This window comes from Plecotus auritus, assembly GCF_963455305.1.
Source record: "Plecotus auritus genome assembly, chromosome: 6".
Taxonomy (NCBI): domain Eukaryota; kingdom Metazoa; phylum Chordata; class Mammalia; order Chiroptera; family Vespertilionidae; genus Plecotus; species Plecotus auritus.
This window is the reverse complement of record NC_137773.1, coordinates 154,135,787-154,163,058: the sequence shown is the minus strand read 5'-3', so window position 1 is coordinate 154,163,058 and position 27,272 is coordinate 154,135,787. Positions and strand designations below refer to the sequence as shown.

The 27,272-nt window shown below is 45.6% G+C and overlaps 1 protein-coding gene across 1 annotated transcript in view; it reads left to right on the top strand.

Annotated features, from left to right (window-relative positions):
- RFTN1 (raftlin, lipid raft linker 1) overlaps positions 1-27,272 on the top strand; it is a 159,191-nt gene that overhangs the window by 5,466 nt on the left and 126,453 nt on the right. The window contains exon 2 of the mRNA XM_080673448.1: positions 9,397-9,549. Within this exon, the coding sequence (XP_080529574.1) occupies positions 9,405-9,549 (145 nt within the window). The 5' untranslated portion in view covers positions 9,397-9,404. The remainder of the gene's footprint in view (positions 1-9,396; positions 9,550-27,272) is intronic.

Genomic DNA, 27,272 nt, shown 5'->3' with positions numbered 1-27,272 from the left:
CCACTGAGCCAAACCGGTTAGGGCCTGAGGGTATTTTTTCCATTGATTTTTAGAGAGAATGGAAGGGAAGGGGAGAGACACACAGAGAGAAACATCAATGTGAAAGAGACACATGGAGTTGGTGCCTCCTGCACATGCCCCGACTGGTGCCGGGGAATTGAGCCTGCAACCAGGTACCTGCCCTTGACCGAAATCGAACCCACCACCCTTCAATCTGTGGGCTGACACTCTAACCACTGAGCAAGCCAGCTAGGGTGATACAGGTTATTTTCGTTGCCCCTGGAAGTTTGTTTGATAGTGCTACTCTATAGTAAGCATTTCTCTTGTCTCTTTCAGTCTAAGAATTGGCAACACACTTGGCTAAGGCTTAGGCTATTTTTTACTGACAGAGATAAATTTAGCCAGATTTTTCTTTTATGTTTACTTTTTAAAGGTTGTATGTGTGTGATCTTTCCTCTCATTCACATTCAGTTTTTGACATAAATTATTTTTTTCCCCTCCTGGGCCCGCAAAGGGGCTTTCCTCTATTATCATTATATATTTCACCGAGATGCTTTCTCTGAAAAGATCAGTCCAGCAGGCAAACCATGGCCACTGCTTGAGCCCTGTTAATTCCTTGCTCTCCAAATAAGAATTCAGTTCAGCTTTTAAATATGCATTTGTGTGGCTTACTCCCTACCTGGGCTGAATTCAGGAAGAAAAATCGCTCTCAGCAGGGCCAGAACCAAAGAGCTAGAAAATCAGGTCGCATTCTACGCGTGATGGCTGCCTGCCAAGCCTGAGATGGAGGAGACACCATTTGGGGTACTTAAGGGCTTCATTTTGGGGTATTGCTGGTCTGGCCTATCCCTGCGGTGTCGGGAGTGCTGGACAGGGTGGGCAGCCTCGGGGGGAGCGGGGGAAGGTTCTGTGGCTTTCTCCCTTCTCTGCTATACACTCTTCCAGAATCAGGTTCCAAGCGAAGGGGACACCAGCCCTCAGGTGTGGGGAACGGGACCAGCCAGAGGTGGAAAGTCAGCATCAGCTGTGTTTTGCTCAGCTTGCTTGGTACTGGCCAACTTTGAAACGACTTTGTAAAATGGTATTAAATGGTGGTGTTTCTCCCACAGCCATGCCCTTCACACTTTTTCAAACCGGAAGCGAAACTCACTGGCAGATTCCTTTGCAGACCCCTTCATTGTCAGCATTTATTCTTTGCATAGGATTATCAGCTTCCACTGGTGTGCGTGTGTGTATGTATGTGCGTGAGTGTGTGTATGTATGTGCGTGCGTGTGTGTATGTATGTGCGTGTGTGTGTGTGTGTGTTGTGTTGACACTCCCTATTTTGAATTTCACTCTGAGGAAATACTTTTGGAGGAACCATTCAAGTTTTATGGGATATCTCCCAAATTCTTCAGATTTGGAGAATTTGTTGTAATAGGCATAATCCACAAAAGTTGGATGGCAACAGATCAAGTTTTTCACAACCTCTGGTTAATGGAACTTGACTGTGTTGTGTATTACCACATTTTGGAAATAGCGAGTACAAGGAAGCAGCCTGTTCATTTAAACACTTCATTAACTTAGAGAAGTCTTTTGGGGATTCTTACGGTGTTTTGGGACATCTTATAAGCACCCTTTTCAGAGTGGTGTAATTGTGGGTATAGGCAGGTTAAAAGGAATCTTTGTAGTGGGTAACAAGTCATGCTAGTAAACGTACTTACAATAGTTAACATTTATAGTGTTTTTTTCGGTGTGCCTGAGTTTTTCTTAGCTCTGTTAAATATTAACTTATTTAATCCTTACCCTGCAGGTAGGTTCTGCAGTTATCCCCATCTTATAGTTGAGAAAACTGAGGTTAGGTTGCTACCTCGAGGTAGAGACACGGGGCTTTGAACCCAGGTGATGTGGCTCCAGAGACTTTGCACCCAACCCCTGTGCTCTGCCGTTAAGAAGGTGAACTTGAGAGTGGCAGGCAGATGGTCCACTCTGGCTACCAGTTAGACTCACTTAGGAGGCTTTAAAAAATACGAATGCCTGGTCCCCATCCCCAAATGCCTGGGCAGCAGGACTTGAAAACAACCAACACTGAGAGCCACCCCCATAGCTCAGGGTTTCTCAAACTTGACTTGATTCAGACTTAAAGTAATCACCTGGTAAAAAGCAGATTCGGATTCACAGGCCTGGGCGGGGCCGGAGTTCCGCATTTCTTACCTGCTCCCAGGGATGCCTGTGCTGCGGGGCTGAGAACCACACATCCAGGAGCCAGTTCTCGTGAGAGAGGGCTGGTTCTAGCTGAGGGGGTTGTGATGCAGACTGGTGGGAGAACAGAAAGGTAGTCTGCCTAAGATATCCGCTTTGATGTGGGGGTGGGGTGGTAAGCAAGTGTTTTCCTTTGATAAATACCCTTTGTATTCCTTATCTTTTGCTGTGTAACAAATTACTCCCTAACTTGGCAGCTGAAAACAACAATAAACATTTATTATCTCACAGGGTGGAGTTGGGAATCCAGAGCAGCTTAGCTGGGTCTCTGGATTCAGACTCAGGGTCTCTCCTGAGGTTGCAGGTTCAATCCCTGGTTTGGGAGTGTATGGGAGGCAACTGATAATGTTTCTCTCTCACATCTATGTTCCCCCCCCCCACCCCCCACCCCTTCCCTTCCTCGCTCTCTCAAATCAGTAACATATCCTAGGGCCATGGTCAGCAAACTGCGGCTCGAGAGCCACATGTGGCTCTTTGGCCCCTTGAGTGTGGCTCTTCCACAAAATACCACGGCCTGGGCGAGTCTATTTTGAAGAAGTGGCGATAGAAGAAGTTTAAGTTTAAAAAATTTGGCTCTCAAAAGAAATTTCAATCATTGTACTGTTGATATTTGGCTCTGTTGACTAATGAGTTTGCCGACCACTGTCCTAGGGTGAGGATTATTTTTTTAAAAAAAGTGGCACCATACAATAATACTGTTTCCTATAGATGATTCTTTTACTTGGCATTGAATCAGGAGCACTTTCAATGGGTAAATTTTAGTTATCCTTGGGTTTCTGCCCTTAGATTATGTTTGTAGGATATCAAGATTTGACACCATCTGAATAGTTGACTGAATTTTGAAGTTTTCATTTATATTTCTGGGTTGAGAGAGGCATCCCTATTATGTAGAATATTTAAATTTGGATCATCAGTCCTGACTTTAGGTGACTGAATGATGTTATAAACACTTCAGTCTTCAAACACGGGATTTGAGTGTAGAAATAAAAAATGAGTTTGCTAGCTTATCCAGCGTCATTGCACATAATTGCCCTGTTTCTGGTTGCTTGTCATGAGCTGTTGGCAATTGTTAAAATTAGCTTTACAGTTTGCCTCAGATTAGCGGCAAGTGTGGTAAATGAGGGCTCGCTCTTAATGAAACTAATTTGTATTTGAAAATATAACTACATTTATTGCCCCCATTATTTAAATGCGTGTATGCTAGTTGATAGAAAAAAAATGAGCCTTTCAACTCCAGTTTTTATAAACACTCACTGAAAAATCATCTTTTAAGGAGGCGATCCTTTTTGAAGTGGTTTTCCCAGTGTTTTATGGGCATCTTGGGAAGCATTTCAGAAACAAATTAGGAATCCTTCTCAAATAAAAAAGAAATTTAATTTCGACATTTAACATGACACGGGGCATCGTGCCCCATTGCTGATCAGCTTTCTTGGTGATGTGCTCCCTGCTTATATCGCAGCAATTTTCTCTGAATGCCCTGCACTCGCCCAGACCTCTGGTTCAGAACAGCCAGCTTTCCTGCACCACATGCATCTGTTCATTGTCTTTCTCCTCCTTTCACTTGCCCTCTCCTTGAGGGCATAGTCTTGGTCTTCCCATTTTTCTTTTTCTTTAATATTTTTATTGATTTCAAATAAGAAGGAAGAGGGAGAGAGAGATAGAAACACCAATGATGAGAGAGAATCATTGATTGGTTGCCTCCTACATGTCCCACACTGGGGATTGAGCCCACAACCTGGGCATGTGCCCTGATGGGGAATCAAACAGTGATCTCCTGGCTTATAGATCGACGTTCAACTACTGAGCCACGCCGGCCGGGCCCATTTTTATATTTCTTAATCGAGTTCCTGACTCAAAGCAGGCCTTCACAAATGCACATTGAATGAGTGATTGAATGCATGAATTTGGAACGTAAGTTCCCTCGCTCATGGAGCCCACAACTTCTGCACGAAGCTGGTCCACCGTATATCAAACACACACCCACTCTAGACTTGATTCAGAAAGAATTGATTTTCCCGAATGTCACTATTTATCACTTATCACTATAGGAAGCTCCCAAATCATTCTCACATTAGAGTCCCACAAGGTGCTTGGGGCAAAGGTTGGGTAGGGGACTTTGAGAGGAGGGAAGAGTGAAGTGAACAGCCTTACCCGGTACAGGCAAGATAATTTCTGGTGTGGCTGTACATTCCCTCATGCAGCCATTCAGGACATCTTCCTCGGGGGTCCAAGGAAGATGGGGGGGGGGGTCTTTGCTTCCTGGTTATTTGCAATGTCTGGCAGAAATAGGCTGAAGTAATTAGGAACTGGATGCTGACTAGGGAGGAAAATAAAGTCATCCCTGGGAGGCTCTGAGACCAACTACAGGGATGTCTTCCGGGGAGGCAGGTATAAAAAGAAGAAAAAGCCTCCTGAATGATTGTCAAGTCATCTAAGCTGACCCCACGATCAACTTGCACATAAAATATGTAACCTGGTTTACGTTAGGTATCAGTGTGATGTGACTGTAGGAGTTTGGAGGGGCAGAACTGTAGGGGTTGGATGGACTATCGAAAAGTACTGGGGAAATTTCATCACACGCAGGTGGTTTTTAGCATGTGTCCTTGACAAAAACAGACAACTACAACAAGAGGAGAATTAGGCATGAATAGCACTGTTGCTCATGATTTCACTCAGTGAGTGGATGCCCCAGAGTGTCATCAGGAGGTGGAGGGGCCAATCTGGCGGTCTCTAAGAGGGTCTCAACTTCCTCCATGCTTCCAGTGGGGTCAGCATTGCGCCACCTGAGTGGGTAAAGGGAACTATTCTTCATCAACAGGACCCCGCACTTACTGTGCAACCCGGCAAGCCCACTCCGAGGTATTACCCTAGAGAAGAGAAAATTAATGCCTCATAAAAACCTCTACATGAATGTTTTTAGTCACTCTGTGCATCAACCTAAACTGGAAATAATCCAGATATCCTCCCAAGGTTGAATGGCTAAAACAGGGTCACTAGGTGGAGGCCAACCTCAACGGATGCTTGACTAAGGAGGCGACAGGCTGTGGTCGTTTTGAGCAAGCTAAGGGTGTAAGTGACAGATTGCGTGATGAATCATCCTAAACCTTAGAGGCCTAAAACAGCAACAATGGTGTATTTTGCTCAGGAATCTTCAGTTTTGGCAGGACTTGATGGAAACAGCTTGCCTCTGCTCCACATGGTGTCAGTGGCTTCACTGAGGCAGAGGCTCGACTTCCAAGATGGCTCACTGGCAAGGTGGCTGGCACGTTGGTGCTGGCTCTGGCTTCCTCTCCACATGGGCCTCTCTTTGGGCTTCATCCTGGCATGGTGGCTGGCTTCCAAGAGTAGGCATCCCAAGAATCAGGCAGTGGATGCTCCCCGTTTCTTAAGTCTCGGATCCAGAAGCTGGCTCTGTGTCACTCCGACATGTCCTCTTGGTCAGGCAGTCATGGAGCCCAGATTCAGAGGGGGGTGATATAGACCACATCTGAGCGGCAGGAGTGTCAAAGGATTGGGGGAGCAGATTTAAAAACCATCACATTTATCATTTACCTTCTGCCCTGCTGGAGACTTAGACCCCCGAGGAAGATGTGCCTGAATGGCTGCATGAGGGAATGTACAGCCACACCAGAAATCATCTTGCCTGCACCGGGCAAGGCTGTTCACTTCACTCTTCCCTCCTCTCAAAGTCCCCTACCCAACCTTTGCCCCAAGCACCTTGTGGGACTCTAATGTGAGCATGATTTGGGAGCTTCCTATAGTGAACAGTAAAGTTTACAAAACTCTACAATAATGCAGGCACTATTATATATCTTATTTTTCCTCCTCCTATATGCCTCATTTTTGTGACTTGTTTCAGCATAGTAGTGACTGAATATAGGTATTTTGGGAATGACATAAAAGTCTTCTCTATTTTGACAGAGGTGGGGGGTTGGTTTGAAATGAAGGAATGAACTGAAAGGAATACATGCGTGCCCATAGGGCCCTGGACACAAAAGAGTAAGAGGTACAAACTCACACTAAGGTTTTGGTGGCCAGTAACTTCTTCTCATATCTCCCTGCCCAGAGAGAGCTGTGCTTTAAGAGCTGTTGCTTAACCAGGGGTTGCACACACTCCAAAGAAATGAATCTCTAAAGTTTGAGACCCCGATGAGTCACTGATATTCCAGTTTTGCTACTGCTTGGTACTGTTTCTCTTTCCTTTGTCTGATCACATAGATGATTTGCCTAGAGCTGCATCATATCCTGCGAGACAAGCACAGTGTCCTTTGTGGGTGAACTTGGGCAGAGACTTCAAGTTCAGATTGAAACATTAACTCAACGTTTTAAATTGGGAGAGTTTCTCTAAGGCTCCTTGGCATACCTCCACCACCACCACCATCTGCCCCAACCTTGCCTGAGTCTTTCTTACTCACCTTGGTAATTCTCTCCTCCTTTTTTTTTTTTTTTTTTTTTTCTGCTGTCAGGGAACCTGTCCTATATCAAAGAAATTAAATCATACTGAAGTGGTAGTGGCTACCCGGGGCTTAGTTTGTTGCCCTTCTCATGGAAATATTTGTGGTTTCCAAGGAGATGCTGAGCTAGAGCGATTCTGATTAAAAAAAAAAAAAAAAATGAATCTCTCATGCTAGACCTTACCTAACAGGATAGCAAGAATGAGGGAGTTTTTTTGAGGAGGAAGTTACTTCTTGGAGATCCTCAGACACTCAGTCCTGCTCAGGAAGTGAGTGGCTTGGCGAGCCCCCGGGTTATTTCCAGTTCTATTCCTGGGGTAGCAGTGCTCACCTCACCAGGGTTCCCTGGTCCCTAAGACTTAGGGGCCTCCATGTCCACTTTTCTTCTGCTTCGTGGAAGCAGATGCCAGCTGGCTTGCCTTTTAGCAGTTCAATATGCAGCCTCTGTACAAATCAGCTATTAAATCTGCAGAACTAGAGTATTTTACAAGTAATCAGTCCATGCAGATTGCACATAAATCATGTCTGCTCTGGCCCTTTGGACGCTAATGTTCCCTTATTAAGGCATAAGTAAGCCTTCCTGTTCTCATCCATCCTTCCAGACTTTTTTTAATTACTGAAAAGTATAGCCTGCCTGTCGCTACACCACCCTCTTCCACCACCACCATCACCCCCACCTTTTTTGAGGTTCATTTTGTTTTTCTGGAGCTTGCCAAATTGCCTTAGGAAGCTGGGTACCTCATGAATGGATTGAGCAAAAGGAAATTCTTATCTCTAAAAGGAAGCGGTTACCACGTTTCTGTTTGTGATATTCTTGGCCAGTTAAAATTTCTGTGAAATATGTTCTGATGGCAGCACCAGTACCCCAGGGAGCGGGGGAGTATTGGTCATGCTCGATGCACAAAAAGGAAAATATCTTCCACTGAAGTCTTGGTGGGTGGGGCCGGGGGGCGGGGGGGGGGGATATAAAAAAGTCATTTCATGAATGTCATTCTGCCCAAATACACAGAGAACCTGCGTTACTTTTCACAGAAGACTGAAAGCTCAGCCACCCTAATATGCACATTATTTTAACATTTTCCCATTTTCTTTTCAAACTGTAGCTACACATCTTCACTTTAATGTACGTGGATTTCTGCTTCCAATTTCGCTGGCCCTGCTATTAGTGTTCAGCCAGTTTTTCTTTTGGTCTGAAATGACTTTCTAAGAACATGGAGGCATGGTATTATTCCTGTGGTTTGGTCTAAAAAAGAAAAATTCGGGGCCTTTACATGAGGCCCATAAAAATACTACCGTCTCCATTTAGAGATGTTTTATGAATATAAATTCCTGTCTAAATAATTCCTGCCGAGGGTAGGAAGGACTTTGGAGTTTGGAAATTCTGACAACTTATTATTTTCTCTTAGCAAGCACAGAAAAGGTGACACATCTCTCTTGTGGATTTTTTGTTTTTGGTTCTGATGGGCTGACACCATAATGCACCGTATTGCTTTTTAGATCCTGATTTAAAATCACGTACCCAGATCATAGTGGAACTCAGGCACTGTGAGGTATTATTTTCCTCAGAGAGGGGGGGAAAAAGATAGAGAGCAGGTATGCTTTGGTGTCATTTCATAAATCACAAGATGGCTGGTGATGACATCTTAACAGAAAGAGGAGCCAGCCCCTGTACTGAGCTCAGGGCCTCTGGTGTTTGGGTCATATATTAAACTAGAGTCCTGGTGCACAAATTCGTGCACCAGTGGGGTCTGGCTGGCCCGCCCCGATCAGGACCCTGCCCCCAATCAGGGGATGGAGGAGGCCGGTTGGGGGCGGAGCCAGTGGGGGGGAGGGGCCACAAGCAGTTGGCTGGCCAGCCCCGCCCCCTGGTTGAACTCCCAATCGAGGGGACAATTTGCATATTAGCCTTTTATTATATAGGACTAGAGGCCCGGTGCACAGAATTCATGCACTGGGGGGGGGGGTGTCCCTCAGCCCAGCCTGCACCCTCTCCAATCTGGGACCCCTCAAGGGATGTCCGACTGCCCGTTTAGTCCCGATCCCACTGGGATCGGGCCTAAACGGGCAGTTGGACATCCTTCTCACAATCCAGGGCTGCTGGCTCCCAGCTGCTCGCCTGCATACCTTCCTGATTGCCCCTAACCACTTCTGCCTGCCAGCCTGATCACCCCTAACCACTCCCCTGCCAGTCTGATTGATGCCTAACTGCTCCCCTGCCAGCCTGTTTGCCCATAACTGCCCTCCCCTGCCGGCCTGGTCACCCCTAACTGCCCTCCCCTATAGGCCTGGTCACCCCTAACTTCCCTCCCCTGCAGGCCTGGGTCCCTCCCAACTGCCTTTCCCTGCAGGCCTGGTCGCCCCCAACTTCCCTCCTCTGCTGGCCTGGTCACCCCTAACTGCCCTCCCCTGCTGGCCTGATCGCTCACAACTGCCCTCCCTTGCAGGCCTGGTCCCTCCCAACTGCCCTCCCCTGCTGGCCATCTTGTGATAGCCATCTTGTGTCCACATGGGGGCAGCCATCTTGTGTGTTGGAGTGATGGTCAATTTGCATATTACTCTTTTATTAGATAGGATATTTTATAAAGGCCGAGGTGCTTTATGTAGTCTTCAGGGATATTTTGGGGTCTTTTGTACTATGGGGTTTAAAAATAAAATCTCAAAAAAAATCCCCCCCGCTCCTTACTTCCCTCTTGTTGGCAGCTGCTGAGATGGGTTGCGGATTAAACAAGTTAGAGAAACGCGATGACAAACGGCCTGGAAATATCTATTCAACTTTGAAGAGGCCTCAGGTGGAAACCAAGATAGATGTGTCCTATGAATACCGCTTCCTGGAGTTCACGACCCTGAGTGCCGGTGAGTACAGCCACCCCGTGTTCTGGGGACGGATGCACTCCACCCTTGGCAGGGTCTGCAGCTAAGACCTGTGGGTCGGGGGGCGGGGGGGGCACTGACAAGGACATACTAGGGGGGAGGGCTGTGGGAAACTCTAAAGGGTTGGCCTGCCCAAAGGGGACTGCTTACAGAAATCCATAATTTTTTGTGAAACCTTTCACATTGTAAAAGATAGTAACTAATTAAAATGATAATCAATTAAAACCATACGTGAGCCGACTGGTACCCATGAGTGGGCTGAACTTGGCCCATGGGCCAAGCAGTGTGCAGACCCTGCTTGATGCCAAGCCATGTAGAAAAGGAAAATGTGCCTCATCTCCTCATACTAATCTTCCCATCCAGCCCAATTCACCTGCCCACGGTTCCCCATCTTTCAAGAGTGCTTGTCTGCCTGGGCTTTGCCTCACCTAGCCAGAGGGTGTCCAGGTCACCTTCCACCAGCAGCCTCCCTAGTGCACCGGGTGGCTGGCAGGTGACGGTCAGTGGTTTCCTCCTGGAGCATTTGCAGAGCGCTGGGCACTGACCGTGTGGAGTGTCGGCTGGTGCTGCAGGGAGGGTTTCCTGGAGCCTCTTACTTGGAGGCAGAACAGCTCCTACACACGAGGGGAAAACTCAGCACGTTACAATGCAAGTTGGAAAACACGTAAAGTGTGTTTTCTGAAGAGGAAGGGAGCATTCTTACGGGGTGGGGTAGGAGGGTAGGACCATCCCTGGATGTTGTGAGCATAAACCAGGTGCTACAAAACTAAAGCATCTTAAGATACTTCCTCCCTGGGTTTCTGACTATATTTTAAGCTTCTGGTAACAGAAAAGAGAATTAGTGGGGCAAGGCCTCCTGTCCTGGGTGTGAGTCCTGGCCCTGCTCTGGAGTCGCTGGGCCAATCGCTAGGCCTGCAACATCCTCAGCTACCAAATGAGCACATGAATATCCACCTCAGGGCAGCTGTGACGGTTAAGAGGGAAGATGTGTGAAGCTCTTGGCACACTGTCTGGCACGTAGTAGGACTACTAGTATTAGTAGTAGAACTATGAGTATTACTATCACTCCCCCTTCTCCCCCTCCCCCACCTTACCTTCCTCTCCTCTTATCCTCCCCCTTCTCCTCCACCCCCTCCCTTTATTCCCCCTCCTCCTCCCCCTCCCCCACTACTCCTGCTGCAACCATCTCCCAGCTGAAGCTCCATCTGTTTCCCAAGCCCTGCGAAAGATGGACAACCAGGTGTCTCTGTGTACCCCTCCAAGTCCCCCAAACTGAACCCAGCAACTTCCTCATCAGGTTGCTTTTCACTGGCCTCTTAAATAGCCAGACTTGACACCTTAGTCCCCTGCGACCATGCCTTCTCCGCACCCACAATTTCCATTCCGTCACCCAAGCCTACTTAAAACTACTTCTAGAAATTCTAGAAATGCTTATAATAGAGCTAATGTAGCCCAAGCAAGTCCAAACACAAAATTATTTGGAACATCTGGTCAACCATTATTTGTTCAATGACTATTTGAGTGCCCACAACATTCTAGGCGTTGTAGAATGATTAAGGAAAAAAACACACACAAAAGCATGTACAGGGAGAAACATTGGAAGGAAATGAACGGAGATGTTAAAAATTGATTGTCAGGGTGTTGATATTATGGGGCGATTCTTTTTTCCCTTTTCCTATATTTTATTGCATTACAGTGTATTTCCTCTGTTATTAAGAAGAGTAATTTTTGCTGACCTCCTCTGTCTGCCCACTGCTTCCCCACTCATCATCTGAATCACTTCCCTAACCTCCTGATCTGTCTCTGCTTCCTTATGCTCGTCATAGCACCCACACTATATTTTCTTTGATTGAATTAACCTCTTTTTCTGATTATAAAATGAACATATGCTCATTATAAAATGTTAGGAAAAAAACATTAGAAAAATCCCAACTGGTCTCTGTGCTTCTGCCCTTGTCCCCCTACACTTCACATCACCCTTCTGCTCCAAGTCCTGCCGTGGATCCCCTCACCCCAAGTGACACCGGCCTCCCTCTGCCCTCATTCTCCTGCCATTTGTCCTGCCTGTCCTGCCAGTGCAGCCTTGCTGTCTCCCGAAGCCCCCAGGCCTCCGGGCTTTTGCACTGACTGTTTCCTCTTCCTGGAAGTCCTCCCAGATACACCCTTCACTCAAACTCTTAAAACCCCCTTCTCTGTGGACTTCTTCCCGACCACCTCCTTAAAATTTCCACCTTCCCTCAAGCCCCCATCCCTTCCCCCACTTGATTTTCTCCGTAACATTTCTTACCCTCTTTCGTGCTGTATGTTTTGCTTATTGTTATTTGTGTCCTTATTTGTTGTCATTAGGAGGTGGAAGCCCTTCTGATGAGGGCAGTGCAGGGATTGTGGCTGTTTTATCCTCGGCTGTATCTTAGTACTTAAAACAATGCCTGGCACATAGTAGATATTAATACATACTTGTCGAATGAATGCTCAATGTATATTTTTGTATTGTGCTTTTTTTGCAACTTAACATTGTATAGTGAGGCATGCCCCCCGTCGTTCCATATCTTCCCAAAATATGATTTAATGGCTATACATGATTTAATCACTCAGCATACTATAATTTATTTAGCAGTCCCCTTTTATTGGACACTTAAGTTATTTTGGGCTTTGGGCTAATATAAATAATGTTGTGATAGCTGAGGATAAATCTTTGTGCACATTTCTGATTATTTCCTCAGGAATTACTGAGTTGAAAGATACGAATGTCCAGACTCTTGACAAATGGCTAAATGGCCCTCCAGCTAGGACCTGTTTGTGTAAAACACAAATTTGATCCTGCCGAACCCTGTGGCTGGTTCCCCTGGATGAATGCAATGGAGCTTCCTGCTGGTGCTCAGGGCTCTTCTCAGCTTGGCCTGGTCCTTTGCGGACCCTCCCCCAACTCATCTCTGGGAGGACGTGTGCTGTGGCCCTTGGCCTTGCCTGCTTCCCTCCACCCCCTGCCCTTGCCCAGGACCCTCACTTCCCAGCTTCCGGACTAGCACAGGGCCGACCCCACCTCTCCTTGTTTACCAGAATCCCACCCATCTGGAATTGCTCCTTCTTGACACCCATTTAGTCGGAATTACTCTTTCTCTGCACCGATAGTTTGTCAGTATCATCCGCTGAGACTCTGTTACATCATAGGTTATACTTCCTTGTGTTTCCTTGAGAGCAAAGACCAAGCCTTGCTCATCTTTCCGGTCTTCCTTCTCGTTCATGCTTCCTGAATAGCGTGCCCTGAATAGTCGCGTTCTAGCAAACCTTCAGAACATAAAGGCTGCGTATGCTGGCTCCTTTCCCTGGCAGCCTCTCAAGTTCTTTCTCAGAAGTCCTAATGGGATTGTTCCTTATTGCGCCAGAACGGAGCCAACATTTCTCGAGAGCCTACTATGTGCCAAGTCCTGTGAGGGGGCATTGCATTCCTCATCTGACTTTCCCCTAACTTTTTAACTTTGCTGAAGTATCATTTAAGCCCCCGACACTGCAGGGTCATGTTAGGCCTGTGAAACCTTCATCTCGTCAAGATGCAGAACCTTTCCATCGCCCCAAAGGTGTGCTCGTGCTCCTTTGTAATCCTTTGTGCAACCCTTTTGTCCCCAGACAACCAACCAGTCATCTGCTCTGTCACTGATTTTATTTATACAACTCTCTAGCATATTCTGGTCTGGCGTTTTCCATTCCGCCGACTTATTTTGAGATTCATTTATGTTGTTTGGTGTGTCTGTAGTTCACTCCTATTTTACCGCTGAGTTGTACTCTCATGTATGGATGTACCACAGTTTGTTTTGCTCTTTGCCCATTGATAGACATTTGGGTCATTTCCATTTTGAGGTGATTACAAATTAAATTGCTGTGAACATTTGTCTTTGTGTGGCTTCTTAAGTCATTTTATCCTCACAGTATCCCAGTGAGGTATATGGTTCACTCATGCCTTTTTTTTTTTTTTTTTTTTGCTGATGAGGAAACACTCAGAGTGGTTAAATAAATAACATTGCTAAAGGTTCAGTGCTAGGAAGTGACTGGGGCAGAATTGGAACCTAGATCTCTTAGGCATCAAAACTCTTGAGCCTTATAAACTGCAGGGTGCTAGACAAATAGGCATTAACACCAGTTAGAACATTCTTGTTAGGAAACTTGCGTTATCATAAATCTTTGTGCCCATTTCTGATTATTTCCTTAGGAGTTACTGAGTTGAAAGATACGAACGTATCTTTAGAACATTCTTGTTAGGAAACTTGTGTTATCATGGAGAGGGATGTAAAAATGTTGCCCTTCCATATGGTTTTGGCCATAGAAGATTTTTAAGTAGCACTGGATATGCTTATTTTTCATAGAGAAGATGCTCATCTGACTTAACACATTGCCACCTGTGACCTCACTTGTAGGGCCGGGAGAGGCGACAAGCAGCAGGAATCTCACAGTGAAGCGCACACGCTGCCAAAAATCTCAATTCTGGGTGATGCGATCAGGTCTTACATTTTCAATTAACTCTGGTCACCGAGGGATGAACTTGCCCTTTGATGGGTTTCATCCCAGATGGAGGCCCATAAAGCATTACAATCTGTGCACAACGGTGCCTCGTTATCCCTTTTACGTGTGCGTTTTGCCAGCTTCCCTGTGCCAGGCCACTCTCAAACCACTTGAAAGCTACCTGTGTCAGCTCCGTCAGAACCGACTGTGTTTTATATGTGCTCAGTGCCTGGTATGGCTGGCACAGTGAGTGATCTGTATAATGAAGCTAGTGCCTAGAGCTTGATCTTTGCTTGAAAGTTCTTGTCCTACACCATCCAGTACAGCAGCCACCAGCCATATGGCTTTTTAAATGTAATAATTAAAATGAAATATATTTTTAAAAATTCAGTTCCTCTGACACACTAGCCCCACTTCAGGTGCTCAGCAGCCACCTGCCGTACTGGCCAGTGCGGATAGAGAACACTTCCATTGTCACAGAAAGTTCTGTTGGGCTGCTCTGATCTGTTTTCAAGGAAGGATAACTCAGTTCCAGGTCTGAATCTGCATCTCTAATTCAGATTAATGTACCATTTTTATTATGAACGTTTACTGTTGGGGTCTTTAGGGACCATAGGATGACAGTTTATTTGTCCCACAAATATTTATAGAATGCCAGTCTGGGGCCAGGATGTTGTGTCCTGAGGACATATGGGTGAACCCGATAGGAGGTTTATCCCGATTGTCTTAGCTCAGCTGCCATAACAGAATACTCCATCCTGGGCGGCTTAAACCACAGACATATATTTTCTCATGGTTCTAGAGGTGTGAGATCAGGGGGTCAACATGGCTGATGTCTGGTGAGAACTCGCTTCCTTGCTTGCATATAGCCGCCTTCTTGCTGTGTTCTCACATCGCTACGAGAGTTCTCTACTGTCTCTTCTGATAAAGACATTAATCCTATTGGATTAGAGTCCATCCCCCTTACTACCTCCTTTAACTTAAATTACTTCCTTATTTCAAATACAGTCACATTGAGGGTTAGGGCTTTCACATTTGAATTTCAAAGGGACACAAATATGGTCTAGTCCCGTGGTCGGCAAACTGCGGCTCGCGAGCCACATGCGGCTCTCTTTGGCCCCTTGAGTGTGGCTCTTCCACAAAATACCACGGCCTGGGCGAGTCTATTTTGAAGAAGTGGCGTTAGAAGAAGTTTAAGTTTAAAAAATTTGGCTCTCAAAAGAAATTTCAGTCGTTGTACTGTTGATATTTGGCTCTGTTGACTAATGAGTTTGCCGACCACTGGTCTAGTCCATTTGTTTCGATTGGTTCAAAATCTCTTAAAAATGAAGAACCAGGTGATTGTAAATACTCAGTGCTAAAGTGATGGTGATAGAGGGGACATGGTAGCTCCCAGTCTTTCTGGAAGGGTGTGTGTGTGTGTGTGTGTGTGTGTGTGTGTGTGTGTGTGTCAAGGTTTTGAGATATGCAGGTGGATTTGGAGTTAGCCAGGCAGAAGGATGAAGGTGGAAGGAGATGATGTTTTCAGGTAAAAGAGATGACCTAGCTGAGGGCCCAGGACCCAGAGACTACACTGTATATAGGGGAAACTGGCAGCAGTTCAGTTTAGTTGGAGTGTGGCCTTTGGGAGAAGGAAGTGGGACCAGATGACTAAAGGTCTTAGGTCTTGGCCTGAGGAGTCTAGGTTCCCTCAAGAGCACTGAGGGTTTTAAGGAGGGGAGAGGTGACATGATCAAATTCATATTCTGAAAAGTCTGCTCTGGGTTTAGATGAAGAAGGATGGAAAGAGTACAACTGGGGGAAAGGAAACCATTTGGAAGCCATTGCAATCCTCAGGCAAGAGGTGAAGGTAGGCTCCGCTGAGGGAGTTGCAGCTGGGACAAGAGAAGTGGGTGGGGTCAAGAGAGATCAGGAGGTGGTCCCAGAGTCTGATTGGCAGGTCAGGGAGAGCGGCTAGTAGAGAGGATGTGGGTTTGCTGGGCACCTGGCTGGCTGGCATGAGGGCCACATAGCTCGATACTCTGATTCTGCTTTAAAGCATTTTCAAATAACGCTGCCACTTAATCATCCAAGTAGCCCTGAGAACCGGAGGGAAGGTATTGCATTTCTCTCTCTCTCTCTCTTTTTTTTTTGGATGAAGAAATCGCTTTGACAGATAGTAAGTAGGAAGTGGGACCAGTGTTTGAAATCTCTTCACTCAGGATTTTTTGTGCTGCACACGAAAGAGAGCTCAGTGCCAACCTGTCAGGCCTGTTGATTGGTGTATTTATTTAAATAACCGTGTTGAGCTATAACTTATGTACAATAAAATACACCCATAGTAAGTGTATAGTTTTATGAGTTTTGATAAATGTTAACTACCAACACACTCAAGATACAGAACTTTTCCAGCACCCCCAGGTATTTCCTCCTGCCTCCTTCAGCCCTTATCCCAGACAACCACTGATCTGCTTCCTGCCGCTGTAGATTCCTTTTGCTTCTTTTGCAGTAGCGTAGGAATGGAAGCGCGCAGTGTAGTTCTTCTGTGTCGCACTTCTTTAACTCAGCGTAATGCTTTTGCGATTCATCCATGCTGTTGCATGTATTACGAACCTATTCCGTTTTGTTTCTGAGAAATATTCCATTGTTTGGCTATGCAAACAGTTTGTTTAATCATTCTCCTGTTGAACATTTGGGCTGTTTCCCGTTAGGGGCTATTATCAAACAAACGGCTACGAACATTTGTGAGCAAGTCTCGCGTGTGGACATAGGTTTTCATTTCTATTGGGTAAATATACAAGAGTGGAATTGCCGGGTTGTTTGGTAAATGTATGTTTACTTTTGTCAGAAATGGCCCAGCTGTTTTTCAAAGTAGTTGCACCATTCTTCATTTCCAGCAATGTATGAGAGGTAGTAGCTTCATTTATTACATGTAGTAATCAGAGCTATTTATTTAGTACCTTCTGTTGTGTTAGTCCATTTTAAACTACCTAACAGCAATCACAGGAGGTGGGGGGAATCACCTCCATGGCATATATAAATTGAGATCTTGAGTTTGGAGAGGTTATAAAAGTAACTTGTCCTGGGCCACCAAGCGGTTGGATGTTGGTAGCACATCCCATCATCTTACTGAACAGAGGAGCCTTCACTTTCGGCTCTTGGTCCCTGAATCTCCTGCACACTATGGGGACCTTAAACTAAGTGGAAGGGCTTCACCAGGAAAAGGGTGAAAAGGAACTCGTGCTTCAAGCTGGTCTTCTCTTCTCCCCCTTGCATTCTTGCTTGTAAAACACTCCCATGACACACATTACAATTTCTAGGATCAGTTCTCACGGCCACATTTTTTGAATTCCCATCTTTGTGGTTTTCCTGTCTGAGAGGTCTTTAAGCGCCGACCTTTGGGATTTTTTCTTTGGCATTGTGCTGACCAGGCTCACGCTTGGATTTTGGCTGCCAGCATTTTAACCTTAAGCTCTGTATGTTAGTTTGGGGTGGCCATGATAATAACAAAGGATGACATTCATTATGCAAAACATACACATTTGTGCAACGAATCATTTAAGGGTCCCATTTTTATTGAACTTCCAGTCTGGGTAACCGTAGCCCTAAACACAACTGCCGAAGCAGTTGGTAATCATTGTCTATGTAAATTGTCCTTTTAATCTCTCTTCACAATTGGGAAAAAAGCCTAATCTAAAAAGAAGGATCACGACTTACATTAAGGTCTAAACATTAACAGACTGAAGTGTTTTGGGGCTAAGAGTGTGTGTGCCTAAAGGCCAGTTAAATACCCTGGCACTGTCTGATTTCATGTGTTGTGAAGGGAGGTGATGAGCAAGTTTAAAGACAGCATCCAAAATAACGTTAACCTCCAGAGAAAGACTATAAGGTAAGCCTTTAGGACTAGTAATTTCTATGATGGCGTGGTTCTCCAACTTTGAGGCAGATTCAGAATCAGCTGGAGGGCTCTTTAAAACCCAGAACCCCAGCCCCAGCCCCAGCGTTTCTGATCCATTAGGTCTGGGACAAGGCCTGAGAATATGCATTTGTGACAAGTTCCCAGATGTTGCTGCTCTGGGGGGTCACACTTTGAGAACCTTCAAAGGCCAAGTAGAGCACAAATTTCTTTTATCTGAGTGGAGATAGGAGAAAAAAATGATACTGGTGTGATTTTTTTTTTTAAGTATAAAATAAATTCAATAAATATGCTCACACCTAATTGTATATTATAACCAACTCACTTATTGCCTTGAAGTAGCTTTTAATGTATTTGGAAAGACAGGCCATCCTCCTAAAAAACAAATACCAGTTGACACAATTTTGCTTTAACCATTTCCATGCCCAAGCTGTACCCCAAGACCAGTTCCGTCAGGACTGGGAAAGGGACCCACAATCTGTTTTTGAAACTACAGGTGATGCGAGTGTGCAGCATGGCTGAGAAGGGCCAGGTGGACTGGTTACCCTCAGGTGGGTCATGTTCTGAGATAGTTTCCCTTCAGCTCTCAGGGCTGATGAATCCACTGCAGGTCACCTTCAGATCCCAGAAGGCTGGTTTCTTACTCAGCGTGCTGAGAGGATATGTGACATGGTGTCAGCTTGAAGCCCCAGTACAAACAGTTCTCAAACCTTAGCAACATCCGAATTACTTGGTGGGTGCCTTAAGACACAGACTGCTGAGCCCCTACCCCTAGACTTTATCATTCTGTAGGTCTGGGCTGGGGCCTAGGCTTTGCATTTCTAGCAAATTCCCAGGTCATGTTGCCACTTGCTATTACTGTTATGGGGACCACTCTTGGGCTAGACCAAGAGCAGTAAACTACCCCCGGCAGCCAAAAACATCCTCCTTCCTGAATTCTCCATATCTCAAGTGTAACTGAAACCTTGGGTGTCCCCAGTGGATACCTCATCTCCCCAAGGCACCCTAAAACTTTTACAGGTTATCCATCAGGAGAGCCAGCACCTCTCAGGCTGGCTCCCTCTTGTCTGTCCTCACCCTCCTCTCCCAACAGCCATCCCAGGAACCTACTCACTCTTCCTGAAATGGAACCTCCCATTCCCTCCCCGCTGCCTTTGCATGTGCTGCTCCCCATGTGGAGTGCCACCCTCCCTCCCACCCCCCAAGGCGTATCTGGGTCCTCTCTCTCCTTCAGGTCCAGGAAAAGCTTCTCCTCCTCCTGGCTCTTGGGGATGACCAGCCACTGTGGAGGGGACATAGGAGGTCACAGAGGGAAGGAAGAATTTGGGGATGAGAGGCTGTGTGGTTGGAAATGTGTGTTGGCAAGGAGGTTAGTGGTCTCCACTGAAGGAAGAGGAGTGAGAGGTGGGTTCAGGGAACAGTTTCTTGCTGGCCCAGCAGTTGGTAGCCAGTTGTCTGGGGTCTGCAGACAGCCCCTTCTGACTAGGGACCTTGGTTAGTGAATCTGTGCCCTTCCCAGTTGGCTAGGGCAGGGCATAGCTCAGCTTGGGGGGCAGTCAGAACTGTGGCTTGGCCAGCACACACTGGGCATACATTTTTAGAGAGAGAGAGAGAAGGAGAGAGAGAAAGGAACATCAATCTGTTGTTCCAGCTATTTGTGCATTCATTAATTGATTCTTGTATGTGCCCTGACCGGGGATCCAACCCCGCCACCTTGGCGTATCGGGATGGTGCTCTAACCAACTGAGCTACCCGGCCAGGGCCTAGACCTATATTTTCGGTTACATGGCTCATCACACTTATCTCTAACCACTCCACCTTAGAAGCAGGTCTGCTGGCTGTGGTTGGCCCCAGTCATGTGGTCCAGCCTCCTCCTTAGCTCCCTCTTTTGGAAGACTTTGCCTTAATTAGGTCTGCACCCCCTCTGTTCTCTGCACCCCCTTTTTATTCTTTTGCCTTGCCCCTGCCAGTCTGACCAGGCCCCATTGAAATGACGTAAGTTGGCCGCCTAGAACAAGCGTTAATGGACTGCGCTTGAGTCGTGATCTATCCGGGAGTTGGCGAGGAGTGACACCTGGCTGCAGTTGCCTTCAGGTGTGGGTTCCCCTTTACTGAGAAGCCCCATATAGGAAGCTATGGAGAAGAACCCGGGGATGGGGTGGTTATTTGCATTACAGGAGGATTCTTGGTTTAAAGTGGGTTTCACCATGGGGTTCCTTTAGATGGAGCCTCGAGTGCTCGGAAGTGTTTGTTTTGCCATCCTTAATGAGGTGTCTGTCACCTCTCTCTAAATAGGATACCTGCAGCTTTGAACATAACAAATTCATCTATAATATTTGCGGCTCTTCATCAGAATTAAACATAAAGTCACTGATGTTGATGGCATTTTTTAATCAGGTAAAACAAACAAACCAATCTTAAAGCAAAACATGAGGAGCGAGCCGTGGAGGAGGGGAGGTGGGTGGATAAAAGGAAGACCCAAAGCAGCCCATGATGTTACAGCCAAAGGCAGGAGGTCCCCTCAGGTCTGAGTTAGCGGGTGACTTTAAGCTCATCCCCAAGGGAGGGTCCTCCTGTCCATCCCATACTCTCAATGGCAGAAAGGGCTTCCCTGGGCCTTCCCTGGACTTGCTGAGAATCCCTGTGATGAGCAGTGAACTTAGATGAGGATGATAGTCTTCATACTGTAATAGTAGCCACAGTAATTACAGTTAATGAGCCACACACCATGCTTAGTGTAAGTTAGTCCTCACAGGATCCTGCTTTTACAGGTGAGGAAACCAGGCTCAGAGAGGTTACCCAACATGCCCACTGTCACACAGCAAATATGTAATGGGGCTAGAATCAGAGACTTGCCTTCTTCAAATCATTTGCTCTTACGCAATGTTGGCTAAGGTACAGGTCCCTCAGGTGCAGCTTTGAGATGTGGTAGGCTCTGCGCTGTCATTCAGAGACCCCAACTGGGATGGCCTTCCCTTCCGTAGAGCCCTGCTCTGGGGAGAACTTACCTGTCTGTTTGATGAATCATGGACGGTGGGCATGAAAATAGCAACTGAGTGTTATGCTGTGGGGTTGCCATGCAGGTTCATATACTTAAGCTCAAGGATCCTTACACCTCCAGAGGTGATGTTTCAGACTTGTTGGCTAGACGAGGAGGCTCAGTCCCAGGGCACACCTGGCTTGCAGGACCACAGCTTGAACTTGGGTCTTCCATCTCCATGTGGCCTGTGCATCTCGCTGCTGCCCAGGCCCCTTGAGGTCTGGAGGTTGGAAGCTACGTTAAGATCATGCTGCCTGGCCCTGCCAGTGTGGTTCAGCAGTTGAGTGTCTACTTATGAACCAGGAAGTCACAGTTTGATTGCCAGTCAGGGCACATGCTCAGATTGCAGGCTCAATCACGAGTAGGGGGCGTGCAGGAGGCAGCCGATCAATGATTCTCATTATTGATGTTTCTATCTCTCCCTCTCTCTTCCTCTCTGAAATCATTAAAAAAATATATTTTTTAAAAAAGATCACGCTGCCTATTACCCATTGGGAACCACTTTTCTTATTTGCCAAGGTCATGAATGTTGGCTGAAGACCCAGTAGAGTACAGTGTTGGCTTCTATTTTAAATAGCGCTATTTGAACTCTAGCTCAGTTTGGAAGACCCAGTCTTGAACTTGGGTACGTGTGGATGGCTGCCACTTAGTCCCAGCTTTGTCACTGTGCCAAGCTCAGATTTTATTCTGGGCTGAATATAGACTCCTCCTTTGCTGAAAATAGTGGGGGCTGTAAGGTATGAAAACATTTTTCTTTCCTAGAGAATCACTCCTTGCTCCTCTAGGTAGCATCGACTTCTGTGAAACCATCTGTTCTTCCGATAATAATTTCCAGACTATTCGATTAAATAGTTTCTCCTGACCCTTTTAAGCTTCTGTTTCCGTTCACTGTTCATTAATAAATTGTAGAGTTTTCATGGAGAATGTGTGTGTGTGTGTGTGTGTGTGTGTGTGTTTAATTTCAGTTTGGGCAACAGCCATTGTCGGGCACTGTGTATTTATTTAATTTCCTACCTGTGTTTCACTTTTGTTCTCAGTTTCTGTAACTGCTAAGAGTTGGTTGCATTTTTTTTTGTTGTTTTTAAGACTTCATGAAAGGAAGTCTATGACATGAGTTATGAGTTGAGGTTCTGGTTGGGAGATGTGCTAAAAACAGACCCTGTTTTTTTTTATTTGTTTGTTTTTCAATTTTCCATCTTTTTTTTTCAATTACAGTTCACATTCAGTACTATTCTGTATTAGTTCAGGTGTACAACACAGTGGTTAGACAATCATACTTTACAGAGTAGTCCTCCTGATATTTCAAGTACCTCCCCATGGCCTGTACATAGCTATTACAAATTATATTTTCCCCCGTTGACCTCTCCCTGGTCACTCCCACCCCCCAGCACATGCCCTCACCCCTCCCGCCCCCATTGTGTCTGTGTCCATTGGTAATGCTTTTATACATGCATACAAGTCCTTTGGTTGATCTCTTAACCTCCCCCCCCCCCTTCCTTCCCTCTGCCTTCCATCTGAGGTTTGACAGTCAGTTCGATGCTTCTCTGTCTCTGGATCTATTTTTTTGTTCATCAGTTTATGTTGTTCACAGACCAGACCCTGTTTTTAAACAGAAGATGCAGAGTGGTAAGGAAATCAGTTCCCATAAAACATGTCTTACCGCAGATAAATACACTTTTACAGAGTTGATGGGGATTTTTAAAGATAAATGAGATAATATGTGTGAAATGGCTTTAAGCTTTTCTGAGCAAAGCTCATATATACATCTTGTGTGTTATTGTTCCTTTTGATAATGCAACCAAGTGTGCTGTTGTTATTAATGTTATTGTTAAATATTCACTAATGGAGGTAATAAGATTTGATTTAAGAGGAAGGAAGGCATTTTTTTGCATTCCTTTCTTAATATAAAAACGCATCTTGCTCTTTTTCCAGCTACTCCAAGTCCAAACTAAGAAACAACCTTCAGTCTTGTATGACAGTAGGCTCAGGGCTGTGTGTGTGTATGTGTGTAAGCAGTAAATTTCAGAGACTTAAGGCTGCCTTCAGTAAAATGAAATTCCTTGGTGATGACTGTTATCTGTCAAAGCAAAACCGAGTTATTTTTTTTTTCTGTAGGGATTCATATCAGCAGCGCTGTGGTAGTGGTCATAACTTTTATCTAATTTGGTTAAAACGGAACAGAAAACAAGTTAATGTTCTATGCACCCCACTAATTATTGTTATTAGCAACACTGATTCAAAGAATTTTTATGAAGAGGCTTTATCCGGTATTTTAGCCAGATTCCACTGATGCATCAGCAGGCCTGTTGAATTTTACCTATGAACTTTTTCCAAAAGCAATTCTGGTGTGAAAAGGTATGGGATTCTGGCTTCAAGTTGCATGTCACTGTCATTAAGCCAAGCAGGTCATTTCCTCAGTTCTGTGTTTCAGACATGTCTTCAGCTATTCCTTGTTTACAGGCCAGATCTCCTGATAAATGAAAATTATGTAGCTGATGAGTAGCTGCTACACTTATCAGCAGGTGGGACTCCCCCCCCCCCCCTCCACACATACACATTCTGTTGCATAAACATGCTTTTCAGGAATATACATATGACTGAATAGGAGGAGGATGCATTAGTTCGACAGCCTTATTGGGCCCTCTTCAGAGAGGAAAGGGAGTATTTCAGTTGGGCATCCCAGGTGTAAATTCAGAGTTGCTTGGTAAGTATAAGCACAATATGGCGCCATATGGAATGAATGTTGCTTTTGATGCAAGATTGGTAATACATTCCCAAGGGAGATGGCGTACTTGGGTGGGTGGGTTTCCTTAATGGAGAACACCGTCTTGTCTGACAGGATATTCAACAAAATTAATGCATTGGCTATTTATTGAATACCTGCTCCTTTCAACGTCTAGGCTGGGCATGCAAAGGTGAACAAGAATGTGAGGTCTCTTAATGTAGGAACAGATATCTAAACGTGCTACCCAATTCTACGTTATGAATGTCCTAGCCCGCGTCTCCTTTCATGTATCTGGAAGTCAGTCCAGTGTGGGCACAGCCTTCATAGAGTCTATGGTTTGTTTTTTTTACATACATTTTTTATTTATTTCAGAGAAGAAGGGAGAGGGAGAGAGAGAGAGAAACATCAATGATGAGAGAGAATCATTGATCGGCTGCTCCTGCACACCCTACACTGGGGATCAAGCCCGCAACCCGGGCATATGTCCCAACTAGGAATCAAACCATGACCTCCTGGTTCAAGGTCGACGCTCAACCACTGAGCCATGCTGGCCGGACAATAGAGTCTGTGTTTTATCTTGGAAAAGCATCTGCCTCGACTTACTACGATTTATCTTTGACCTACAGGCCCTGCATGGCTGGAGATTTGTATGCTGTTTGGTGGACAGAGAAAGGCCCGGGAAATCCTAGACTCAATCTGACCTTTGGGTCCACCAAACTGCAGCTTGGGAAATCCCCCGGGTAGTGCCTCTAGCTTCCTGGGGCGAGGAACTCATCTGGGCTGCCTCTGCCCACAGGCTGAGCTTTTGGGGACTTAATAGATGCCTCCAGGATGCCCTGGGCATGTGCTCCAGGCTTCCAGTCCCTGATGGCGTTCTTGGTGAGAAATGGTCTGTTTGGCGAGGGAGAGATGAAGCTTGTGAAAGGAAAGTTCCTGCTGCTTCTTCCAACAGCCTGGGCTGAACTGATGCCAGAACCATGACGGGAACAGGGAGAAGGGTGTTTGGGGTTTTCTGGGTTTCCTTGCTTGACCCCCGCCCTCCCAAACTGGTGGCCAACTGCTCCTTTTCTCACTATTTCTTGCCAATCTGGAAACAGTACATTAAAACCCAAACCTTTTCTTATCTTTACTCAGTGGATTCTTATTGTGGTCATTATACAAATGAAGTAGACCAAAATAACTAAAATTTAAGAACACTTATCTAGCTGGGCTGGTTTGGCTCAGTGGTTGAGTGTCGACCTATGAACCAGGAGGTCACAGTTCGATTCCCAGTCAGGGCACATGCCTGGGTTGTGGGCTTCATCCCCAAGAGGGAGCTTGCAGGAGGCAGCCAATCAATGATTCTCTCTCATCCTTGATATTTCTATCTCTCCTTCTCCCTTCCTCTCTAAAATCAGTAAAAATAATATTTTTTTAAAAAGAAAATGTATCTTTTCTCCTTAATACCCTTTACTTTCTTGGCTACAAAGTGAGATATCAGAGGTGGTTTAAGGGAAGCTCCAGTGCCCCTGAAAGATGAACCAACCAGGAGGAATGTTGGAGCTTTAGAGCTTAGATTGGGGAGCTAAGTTAACAGAGGTAAAAACAACTTTAAATTCAACTTTCCTGCTTATTAGTTGTGTGTTACTGAGCAGCACGGTAGGCACCTCCTAGATGGTGCCCACCTAGATGATCCCTGCCTCCTGGTCTTCACACCCAGAGTGTAGGACGACCTGGTGACTTGCTTCTAGTGAATAGGATACAGCAAAAGTGATGGGATGTCACTTCCAAGATGAGGTTGCTAAAGACTGTGGCTTCCATCGTGGATTCTCTGTTGTTCACTCCCTCTGTGGGAAGCCAGCTGGCACGTGAGCTGCCCAGTGGAGAGACCCATGTGGCAAGAAACTTAGGGGGGCCCTTTGCTAGCAGCCCATGGGGAACAGGGCCCCTTCCCAGCAGCCCTGGAGGATCCGAGTTCTGCCAATACCTATGTGCATGAGCTTGGAAGTAGATCCTCCCCCAGTGGATCCCTTTGGCCCTAGCCAATGGCCAAATGCCACCTCATGAGAGGCCTTGAGCTAGAGACTCTCAGCTAAGTTGTACCTGGATTCTTGAGTTACAGAAACTGTGAGGTAATAAATGTTTGTTTTAAGCTATTGCATTTGAGGGATAATTTGTGAAATATCATTAGACAACTAATTAAGGCAGTTTATGTTAAAAGTCTTGTTTCTCTTGATCCAGACTTCAAATTCGTTAGCTGTGTGGCCTTGGGAAAGTCATTTAACCTCTCTGTGCCTCAGTTCCTCATTTGTAAATAGGAAATGGAGCTTTTGACTTCCAGCCTCTATCTTTCAGGAGGACTAGCTTGAAGGAAGAGGAAATGGGTTTTAATGGACACAATTCACAGTTTATATAAAGAATGAATATAAAGAATGGCCATATCAGTAGCTTTGGGGACTCTCTCAAGCCTCTTAAATTCCCAGACCATGTGGCTCCCATTTGGCCGAGGGCAGTTTTCCAGAGGAAGGGGCAGTCAGCACACAGTATCTGGGGGTAGGGGCATGGGCCCCTTCAAGGCCATCGGTAAGAGTGAGCCCCGTGTGACCTGCTAGCATGAAAGCAAATGATCACTGTTCATTTTTAGAAAATTCTTGTCCTTTCTGTGATGGCTCGAGCCACGGCTGTAGCTTTTCTCCTTTTATGCCATAGCCCTTGCTGAGCAGAGCGCCTTTCTTCCCAAGACTAAATTATATGTTTAAGAAAAGCCTTCTGCTTCAACCACAGTTATTCATCACCCTGGATGTAAATTGCTAATCCTGGCTTCTAGCTGCGAAAGTCAAGATTGGTGACATTTAAGCATATTGATGGAATGCAAATGCCCTGTGGTTACCCTTCCACAAGGCCCGAGCAAAATAAATGACTGAAGAGAAGTTGGATGATGTGGGCATCCAAAGCCCTCTGTTAAACTTGACCATTGTCCCTCACTGGATGCCAGCATCTGGTCACCCCATCAGGAGTAAGGGGTTCAGCCCTTCCCACATGTTTCCAGTTCCTTATAGGTTGTTTACTTGTAGATACAACTGGATTTTTTTTCTTCTTTTACTTTCTTTCTGTCCCTTCCTTTCTTCCTTAAACTAGGTTCCTCTAATTCAGTCCCCTACTTTAAAAATAAGCATCAAGGTATTGTCTAGAGAAAGATGTATATATATTATTAGCTCTCTTCAGTTTTTGAGTTTCTTGTGTCTTCTTGCAGTTTTTCACTTTTTCTGCTGTCTAGCAAGAAAATAAAATTGCATTCGATTGACATGCTCTCCTGCTGGGAACCCAAGATACATTACACTCTTTCTGTGCGCTCTTAGTAGTGATGAAATGGTGGGAAATCTCTGGCAACCTTAAATGAGATAGGCACTGGTGAGTTATCCAGTATCAGGAAGGAATATAATAATTTACTCATTTTTCCCCATTAAAGAAACACCATCTGTGTTGAGGCAGCTGATACCCTGTGAACACGAGTGTACTTTAGCAGAGATGCCATTAATAATTTACCTTAATAGTGTAATAGTTGCCAT